Source organism: Neolamprologus multifasciatus, chromosome 8 (assembly GCF_963576455.1).
Source record: "Neolamprologus multifasciatus chromosome 8, fNeoMul1.2, whole genome shotgun sequence".
In the NCBI taxonomy this organism is placed as follows: Eukaryota; Metazoa; Chordata; class Actinopteri; order Cichliformes; family Cichlidae; genus Neolamprologus; species Neolamprologus multifasciatus.
Genome location: NC_140446.1, coordinates 739,973 through 750,166, shown reverse-complemented (window position 1 = coordinate 750,166; position 10,194 = coordinate 739,973). Strand labels below are relative to the sequence as shown.

Here is a 10,194-nt window from a genome sequence, read left to right as displayed (position 1 = left end):
AAACCCAAGGCTGTGTCCATAAAAGTCTACATCTGTGTGTGTCCAGCTGTTTTGTGGGTGTGTGACGGCGTTAAGTTCGGTCAGCTGTGCAGCAGTAACCCGAGCAACAACCGGAGGACGTCGGACAGATGGGGACAGGGACAGTACGGAGCCGGACGGTACTCAGAGATCACGTTTGTGTTGTAAGGCTGGTGTGGACGATGTGGCACAGCTGCTCACAGCTGGATGTCTGCTGCTTACAGGGGGACCAGACTCCACCAAGGGCTGGACATCAAGTGCAGCGACGGCGACGCCGTCTACGCTCCGTTTGACGTGACTCTTAACGGGAGACTGACCGTCTACACCGACCCCAACAAGGCAGTCATCAACGAGGGCATCAACCTGTCAGGAGAGGGTGGGTCATCACGCGCAGCAGCACTGACAGACTTACTGATCCTGGTTCTGATTTGCTGATCGAGGCGTTGCGTTTGTGTCCTGCAGGTCTTTGTTTCAAGCTGTTCTATGTGAGGCCGGACCGAACCTCAGGAACGGCGAGGAAGGGGCAGAGGATCGGCACCATGCTGCCCATGCAGAGCGTTTATCCGGGAATCACCTCACACGTCCACGTCCAGATGTTAACGATAAAAACAATAACAAAATAACACTGAAAACCAATAAAAACCCTGAAAACCAGACATTTCACACCTGAGCCTCAACTCTCCGGCCCGGTACCAAACGACTCACGGACCGGTACCGGGCCGAGGCCCGGGGGTTGGGGACCGCTGGTATAATAAACAGAGCAACTGGGGTCAGAGACAATCATCAGTGTTCACAACTAAAATTGTATTGAAGATTAAAGTTTGTATCATTGAGACTGTGCAGCTGTCAGTAGCCTGATATTGTAAAACCTGGTGCATGACTCGGTGGTAAAACACCATCCACCAATCGCCCTGACAGTAGAACTGCACGACGAATAACAGGCCAAAGCCGTGAAAACAGTCAAGAGAAAAATTTAAAATCTCTGTGCTTTATATCCAAGTTCTTATTATTCATCCTGACTCTTCATTAAAGAGCTGATGGAGCAGCTGGTCCACCACAGGTCTGTCGCACGGCGCCCTCTGCTGGCCGGTCGCTGCCATTACAATCGACTTCAGCTTCTCAGACACATGAAGGAAGAGCTCAGCTGTAAAGACATCTTATCTTAATGACCTTGTAGTACCATATCACCCGTTCTGCTAAAACAATTTTAATGAAACAGCATCAAATCACAACAACAGTCGCTTCACTGTGCTTTATGTTGTAAGGTGGACCCTACAATAATGCAGAGAATGACCTTGTAGTACCATATCACCCTATCAGAGCACGTCGCTCTCGCTCTGCAGGCCTACTTGTTGTTCCTAGAGTATTTAAAAGTAGAATGGGAGGCAGAGCCTTCAGTTTTCAGGCCCCTCTTCTGTGGATGGATCCACAGCCATGCATCATTATGGCCCCGTGTCCATTAGTACCTACTCGGCTCGACTCAGAGAATCCAGTGACATCATTAGTATGCAACACGACAACAACAAAGGTGGACGTTGAGGCGATGATGCACCTGCTGCTCAGTCTGTGGCTTTTCGTCTCACTCGGGGACCACAGTTTTGTTTTTAGAGACATTTCCCTCATTGTCGGGTTCCAAAAATGTCAGTTTTCATTTTCGTGAATGAGAAGCTCTCACAACTCATCGATGACGCCACTGACCAGCCAATCGGTGGCATGCAGTCTGACGACATCACATTTTGGTACCTGCTCGGATCACTTGGAACCCGGCCAAGCAGGTACTAAAAAAGTAGCAGATACTGTGACCTAATGGGAAACTGTGGCAAACCGTGCCGAATCGATTCGAGTAGGTACTAATGGAAAGGGGCGTGTATATTCCTTTGACCTGCCTCCTTCTGCCCTCCTCCCCTCCCCTTCACAGATGGCTGCCCCACCCTGATCCCGGATCAGCTCGTGGGGGTCGTGTGATTGTTGGGTTTCTCCTGTAGAGTTTATCTTGCAGTATAATGCCCCTCCAGGTGACTGTTGTTGTCATTTGGTGCTTTATAATAAACATGAATCTGCCAGTTCTCCCTGTGCTGACTCAGTCTGCAGCTCTGCTTCTTGAAGTTTCTGTGCTTTTGTCTTCAGTTTGTTGTCCTGATTGTCCAGCCTTACTGTGTCCCTGACATTTTGCTTGATTTTGTGTGTGCAAGCTTCAAACTGCTGCAGTGCCTTTTGATTTCCTGCATTTCTTCCCAAAGCTTTAATTCATCCATGACTCCTTCCTCTGGAGTCTTGCTGTCGTCCGGCTGCTTTGGCTTAAAGCAAACGGTCTCTGTCTCTGATGTGCTTCCTGTTCACGACTGCCGATACAACACATGGACTTCCAGAAGGTACATGAAGGTGTTTCCCACAAACATTACCAGGAATGACTTCACCTGATAACAGTGCTTTGGTGAAATGAAACACTCACCGCGGGTGGCCCAGACTCTACAAACTGCACGTGTCAGGAAGTTTGTTTCTGGGCCAGAGGCTGGACCATCAGCCCCACGCGGTCTGCAGTCATGCACTGATCTGTTCCCTTACAGTTATCACACAGTACAAAACATTACAGATAATGTAGCGTGAAGCTGAAAGTAAGGCCTGTGCCTTACAGCACACGTGTTTTGGGTGCTGTTTTTCTGTTTGTCAGTGGTTTACTTTCCACTCAGACCTTCATGTGTTTATTTGTGTTTTTCACTTTAATCCCAGTCACTGCAAACCACAACAGGTTCAGCTTTAGGAAAGAGTCTGGTGTTCCACATTCACAATACACCAATGACTACCAACCAACCAACCAACCAATCAACCAACCAATTAACCAACCAACCAACCAACCAATCAATCAACCAACCAACCAATCAACCAACCAACCAACCAACCAACCAACCAACCAATCAACCAACCAATTAACCAACCAACCAACCAATCAACCAACCAACCAACCAACCAACCAATCAACCAACCAACCAACCAACCAACCAACCAACCAACCAACCAATCAACCAACCAACCAACCAATCAATCAACCAACCAACCAATCAACCAACCAACCAACCAACCAACCAATTAACCAACCAACCAACCAATCAACCAATCAATCAACCAATCAACCAACCAATTAACCAACCAACCAACCAATCAACCAACCAATCAACGAGTCAGTGTTTGTGCTGCTATAATAACCTGAGCTGTTTGTGTCAGTAACTCAGTACTAATTCTGACTTATTATTGTAGTTTTATATCAGCGCTCGAGGAAGTACAAACGTGTTTTTGTTGGACCGATAGAAGAAAAACACAAACATTATCTTCTGGTCTAGAACGTGTTTACAGATTGTAAAGCTCTGCGTGTGTGATCGATCATTCTGATCATTTATTCCCATGTTTCTTGCTTCTGTCCGACATGCTGACAGGGTTTTGGCTGATCTGAAGGACAGTGGATATCCAGAGGCTGTGCTAATGCGCCAGAATAATTAATCTAACTCAAAGCTCAAGTTTGACAATAAGTCAAAGTCCTCAAGGACCATGTCAGAGATAATAAGGGTTATAAATCACATACAGTCATCTTACCCAGATTGAACCACACAGAGCGGATCAGTTAATTATTAATCTTTCCACATAAAATTCACAGACTTGAGGTTTTTCATCAGATCGTTTCAGCAGAGCTATGACGATGAAGGTGAGCTCAGAACTTCAAACATCTGAAAGATTCACCAGTAATTTGATATTTGATTAGATTAAAAATCAGAATCTTCTTCTTTTATTCTTTTCTTTAAATTGTTGATCTTCACGATGTTTTCATAAAATCGGAGAACGTCGGCTCTGAGGTTGAGTTTGCACTGCCGCTGAGTGACAGTCAGAAATGCAGCAGCTCTACATGATGCTGAAATAACATGAGAATGTCTGTTCCAGCTGCTGTCAGTCCTCCTCCTCCTCCTGGTGCCTCTGCTGAGCAGCTGTGCTCCTCTCGTGCTCCCGCTGGACTGCAGCGACATCTACAATGGAGACAGCGGCCGACCCAGCGGCGTGTACACCATCTATCCCATCGGAGCCACGTCTGCTGTCCAGGTAAACTGGAGCTCACTGGAACTGACCTGCTGCACCTCCTGAGCTACAGCCACACCACAAATTCACCAGCTTGTCAAAATATGGGAATTTTCATAATTAAACTATATTCTAATGAGACAATGGAGTAAAATATACTTGTTTTAGTTTAAATGTACATGAAATCTTGTTTTTTATATGAAACAAAACACATTCACATGTGCCTAATAATATGGCCAAACACGGTTCTGATAATCAAACTTCTACTTTTATTCCATAATTAATATAATAATGATAAACCACCCAGAATTAAACACTAGCTATAGTTTGTATAATAATCCCATAATACTGCAGTAATACAACATTACCACGTTTCACTTTGTCATATTAGTTCTTAAATATTTAAAAGTTTGCTCTGCCGTGAGAGCACTTTATCACTTTAAAACTACACGTTAATTAATTCCAGTTTAGTTGTATCAACATGGCACAAAATCATAATAAAATCATAATCCTGACGAGGTTTGTTTTACAGCCAGAACTCTTAAACTAACGACACACTTACTTCCTGTCCCGGAACAACGCAACAGAAAATGCAAGAAAACCAACACAACAGTTTTCTCTTCAAATGGCTACAAAACAGGAATAAAATGAAAAACATCCAACAATTAAAGGTGACATGAATAAAGACTCATTTACTCTGTGGAGTAAATGAGGAGTGACGCAGATTTAACTCTGTCTGTGAAACTGGATTTAATTAATAAGAGCTTAACTTTAACAAGTCAAAGTTAGCCTAGAGTCAAACTAAAGCAGCTAAAGATGTTTGGACTAGAGATGCACGATACCACTTTTTTTTTATGTCCGATACCGATATGAATCTGATATAGTGTGTTTAATCAATAAAACTGTTTTTTTTATATCTTGCTGCATTTTGTATGAGTTCAAACTGAAGTTTAAAAAACAAACACTAAAGCTATTCTGTTACACCTGTTGTAAAGGCTCACCTTTCAGCACATCCACTTCACCAAATGCACCTTGTTTCTTTTCCTCACCTTTGATTGGGGGTGGTGCTTGGCCTTAATTGCACTCACCTACCCCTCACTTTTTCTTCACTCCCACATGGGGCGGCAGCTGAGAGATAGCAGTCCATGTGTGTCTTTCCTTCCTTTACCCATTATTCAATAAAACGACAAAACCTGTAAATGATTGACTGCTTATTCTCATTCTAATCGGATGAGCCCATGATGATGACTACTTAAACCCTGAACCTTCCTTCCTCCAAAACAATACCTGTGTGTGAAAAATACACGGCACCCAAAATATTTCATAGTTCAGCAAAACTGATCTAATAAACTTAAACCTGCTCCATCCTCCCTATTCTGGTATTTTAAAGAGTACTTAGCAGAAATATTAAGCAACCTAACTAGGGTTGCAAACTCCCAGCAAAAAAAAAAAAATAGTGAACCCCCCTCCACCTCATGATGCTTAATCGATGTAATCAACTTTAATTTGATGCAGTGTGAAAAAAATGCACAGAAATAAATTATTTTTCAAGAATAATTAAATAGATTCAACATCTTTCTTCAACAGAACTGCAGACTGCACAGATGGTTCCCAAAGGAAAAATTAGTATAGCTTACTAGGGTATATTAGACTTAACAGTTACTATATACAGTAATGGACTTCTATATGTTTTACATCAGATTAAAACTTTGGGTGTAAGATTCACATAATTATTTATTAAAAGCTCGACATTTTAAATGAGAATAAGAAAGAAAAGTATGTCTTTGTGCCCCCCTTTCCCTGTTCATGCCCTATCGGCCCCCCTGGCTACACTTTGCTAGATCCGCCCCTGCACAGTTACGTCAGCTGTAGAAAAAGATCCTGGTGTAGAAATAATATTAAATAAATTGTAACAACAGCTGATCAAGCTTAAACGTGCTGCTGTTGTTACGTTGAAACCAAGCACACCATTGTTTTTCTTGTGACATTACCAATAAGTTTGATGTGTCACATGACCCTCTTCCTACTGAAAAAGCAAAAGTTGTATCCAAGATGGCCGACTTCTAAATGGCCACCATGGTCACCACCCATCTTGAGGAGTTTGCCCCCTCACATATACTAATGTGCCACAAACAGGACTTTAATATCACCAACCATTCCCATGATATTATCGTGTATCCATAGAAATGACCCACCCTGTAGAAAAATTGTTTGAGTTTGAGTTCATGAAAAATGGGGGCAAAAACAAAAGTGTTGTGTTTATATTTTTGTTCAGTGTATTTAAAATAATATTTTAATATTCTGTGAAATTTATATGAAATAGTTTTTAATAAAATACTTTTACAGTTTAATGATGCTAATTTATTTATAATGTCTAATTTATAAAGTCTGAGCTGAGGACTCAATAGGAGGTTAAACTGTGACCAGTTACAACCAGTTCCTGCTGATACTTCTAATCAAACTGATATCAGTATTACACACTGAGATGTTTCATTAGTGTGTGTGTGTGTGTGTGTTTGTAGGTGTACTGTGACATGGACTCACTAAATGGACGCTGGACTGTGAGTATTTGAACTCCCAGCTTATTTTCATTTTGTGTGTAAAATTCAGTTTTATTTATGAACCAAATCACAACAACAGTCGCTTTAATGTGCTTTGTATTGTAAGGTAGACCCTACAATAATACATACAGAGAGAAACCCAACAATCATTTGACCCCCTATGAGCAGCACTTTGGCGACAGTGGGAAGGAAAAACTCCCTTTTAACAGGAACAAACCTGTGAAAATTCTCACAGTGTTACTGGAGGCCAAGGTAATGCCATCCAGAGTAAGAATCTGCTTAGATACCATATTTCTAAGCTTTTCAGCGCCGAGTACAATAACCTCAGTTTGATCTGAGTTAAGAAGCAGAAAGTTAGCGGCCATCCAGGTCTTTATGTCTTTAAGACATTCCTGCAGTTTAACTCATTGGTGTGTGTTATCTGGCTTCATGGACAGATAGAGCTGGGTGTCATCTGCATAGCAGTGTAAATGTATGCTATGTCTTCTAATGATGCTGCCTAAGGCAGGGGTTGGCAACCTTTAACGCTCAAAGTTGCTGGTGAAATTTTATTTATGCAAAGAAAACATTCTGAACTCTGTAAAAAGACACACTGAGTTGAAGGTCTCCTTCAAATGAAATAAAAAGCAAAGTTAAAATATACATGCAGCAAAGCACTGTTTTGATGGACACGTGCAGTCTGCATAACTGTCTCTCCTAACAAGAACAGGTTTCCTCCAGAAAGTTTCCCAATTATCTATGAAGCCCACATCTTTGGTGATCACAGTGGTCGTACACAGGAAGGCAGATGATTACGGTAGCAGGTGAATGAGGTGGAACTCCTACTAGGACAAGCCGAGGCAACTGATGTGAACAGCAGTCTCCCTGAATGTCTCCTCCTGAGGAACGAGGAGGTCAGGTGGTGCAGGAACAGGATGGGCGGTGACCAGCATCAGCTCTGGATTTTGAGTCTGATACTGGAGCAGCAAAAGTGTAGATAGCTCTTAGAGGAGGCTGGAGAATGGGGTCGACCAGTTCAGTAACAGGAACAGCACTGACCCTGGTGTTGATCACAACAAGCTCATGATGACCTGATGGTGGAGAACATGAGGTGGTCGTGTGTGGAGAAAGGATACAGTGCTGTAGAAACAGTTAAAGTGTGTAAAAGACTGTGAATGTACTGTTTGCTGTCATCTGAGAGAAAACCAGAGTTTCTCTGTAATAAGCAGAGAGGAGCAGCGGTGTGGGGAAAACCTGCAAACAGGAGTCTGGCTGCACTGCTGCAGGCTTCCAGATACTCACTGTTGGAGGCTACAAGGAATCAGCCCAGCTGTCTGCACGATGTCCAAACTAAAGTCGCAGGGCGTTAGTGGTACCTGTCTGTGGTTCTGACTAATCTTGAATGCCGTGTATGTCCAGCTGGTTACCCACCTTCTCGTCCCCAGGTGTTCCAGAGGAGGATGGACGGCTCGGTGAACTTCTACAGACCCTGGAGTCAATACAAGATGGGCTTCGGTGACGCTGCCAGAGAGTACTGGCTCGGTGAGCAAAGTGCAAAGCTGAAACTCTGATGTGACTTTGTGGACACATGTTGAACCAGAGAAGCTTCACATATCAGAGACTTGTGCATGTTTCTGGTTGTTTATAGGCCTCGAGAGTCTCTTCCACCTCACTCTGAGGAAAAGGTACGAGCTGCTGGTCGACATGGAGGACTTCAGTGGAAACATGGCGTTTGCCCGTTACTCCTCGTTCTCCATCGATCCAGAGTCCGACGGATACAGACTGCACGTGTCTGGATTCATTAACGGAGGGGCAGGTGGGGAAATATTCTGCTCTGACTCTGAAAGATGAATAAGTGTCAGGTCTTAAATCTGGTTCCTCGTTTAAGCTTAGTTTGAAACTTCCAACAAGTTTAGTTCCAGCTGTTCCATTTACTGATGATGTCATCACAGCATCATGTGACCTTCGTGCTGTGCAAACAGGAGTCGCTAACCGAGGTCTCTGCTGACTGTTTCCATGGAAACAGATAAAAAGGTTGGAGCTGTATCCCACCACAGATCAGGTGGTGCGGAGACATGCAGGATCAGCAGGGAGCTGAACCTGCTTTGAGTCCAGTCTGTGTCATGGCCCACTGAAAACACTCCCAGTACACATGCAGACCAGTCTGACTGGGATTGGTGGTAATTTTGTGATTGTTCATCTGTGTTTCTGCAGGAGATGCCCTGAGTTTTCACAACGGACAGAAGTTCTCCACATTTGACAAAGACCAGGACAGCTGGCCAGGGAACTGTGCAAAATCATATCTGGGGGGGTTCTGGTACAGCAGCTGTCACCATGCAGGCCCTAACGGGGTTTATCGTTGGGGGGCTGATGGTACTATCCTTGCTGTTGGTGTGGAGTGGAAACAGTGGAAAGGTCATGATTACTCTCTGAAGACCATCAGCATGAAGATCCGTCCTGTGCAGTAAATCTGCAGGACAAACACAGCAGAACATTTCGTGTTGATCTCTCTTTTCTCTCCTTTATCATGTAATCCCAGAGAATCTTTAACTTTCAGAGTCAGTCGAAGACGTAAATATTTCAGAAGAGCAGTCAGAGTGTGAGTGAGCAGCTGTCAAACAGCTGCAGGTGGAGTGAAATGATGGACGGAGACCAGTATGAGCTGATGTAGTTCACCTGTATGAGAGCAGCTGCAATGAACACGTTCCTCCACTAGAGGTCTCTGCTGTTCCTCAGTCTGCAGCTCAGCACACTCAGATTTAACGTCTCACTGACTGTTTGGTGGAGGTCTGATAGCTGGTGTGAATCATTATCTGCTGTATCCTGATAATAAATGAGAAGCAAACAGCTGAGGTGTTCTCGTGGTCTTTGTGTGTTTCTGTCTGGATTCTGGAGCCGCCCTCGCACTACAGCTCCACCTGCTTCAGGGTGAAGACACTGATATTAATATTCAGTATTTCTATACCTAAAGTTACACAACCGGATTTTGCTTGTGAGAAGTTCGTACTGAGCTTTTGTCTCAGGTGCCTGTGCAGCACATCCACAAAGTCACTGATGCTGTCATGTTGCAGCCTTGTTCAAAAATGGAGTCAATTCACTTTTCACTTACATTAAAATTGCAGCGCCCCAACACAGGAAGTCTGGATCAGCTCCCTATTTAAAAAGTCCCGTCTCTGATTCTACGAGTATTACCCAGCAGGCAGTGCGGCACTCGGGTGGCGCCAATTCAATTCAATTTATTTATACAGCGCCAAATCAACAGTCACCTCAAGGTGCTTTATATTGTAAGGTCGACCCTACAATAACAGATACAGAGAAAAACACAACAATCACATGACCCCCTATGAGCAGCACTTTGGTGACAGTGGGAAGGAAAAACTCCCCTTTAACAGGAAGAAACCTTTTTTTTGTTTCTAAAAACACGATTTACAACCTGAACAGGTGATAAAGTGATAGATCTTTCAGCTCAATTCTAATCTGTAATCAAATGGAAAAGTCTCTTTTTAAAACTTGTTTTATTAGTTTTAATCTTTTAAATTTATGCATCAAGTAAAAATTTAATTATCTGCACCAT

General features: G+C 43.3%; 2 protein-coding genes across 2 annotated transcripts; both read left to right on the top strand.

Annotated features, from left to right (window-relative positions):
- Positions 1 to 656, top strand: LOC146512048 (leukocyte cell-derived chemotaxin-2-like; the record flags this gene model as incomplete). Its single annotated transcript, XM_085170984.1, has 3 exons — positions 1 to 158; positions 243 to 394; positions 481 to 656. Coding segments are annotated over 3 exons (471 nt in total), but the record flags the coding sequence as incomplete, so codon positions are not given.
- Positions 657 to 3,668: 3,012 nt separating this feature from the next.
- Positions 3,669 to 9,467, top strand: LOC146512047 (microfibril-associated glycoprotein 4-like). The gene is made up of 6 exons (XM_085169398.1): positions 3,669 to 3,715; positions 3,949 to 4,104; positions 6,603 to 6,641; positions 8,066 to 8,162; positions 8,269 to 8,436; positions 8,835 to 9,467. Exons 1-6 carry the CDS (start codon positions 3,704 to 3,706, stop codon positions 9,086 to 9,088), a joined length of 726 nt encoding a protein of 241 aa, XP_085025524.1. The 5' UTR covers positions 3,669 to 3,703; the 3' UTR covers positions 9,089 to 9,467.
- The last annotated feature ends 727 nt before the right edge of the window (positions 9,468 to 10,194 follow it).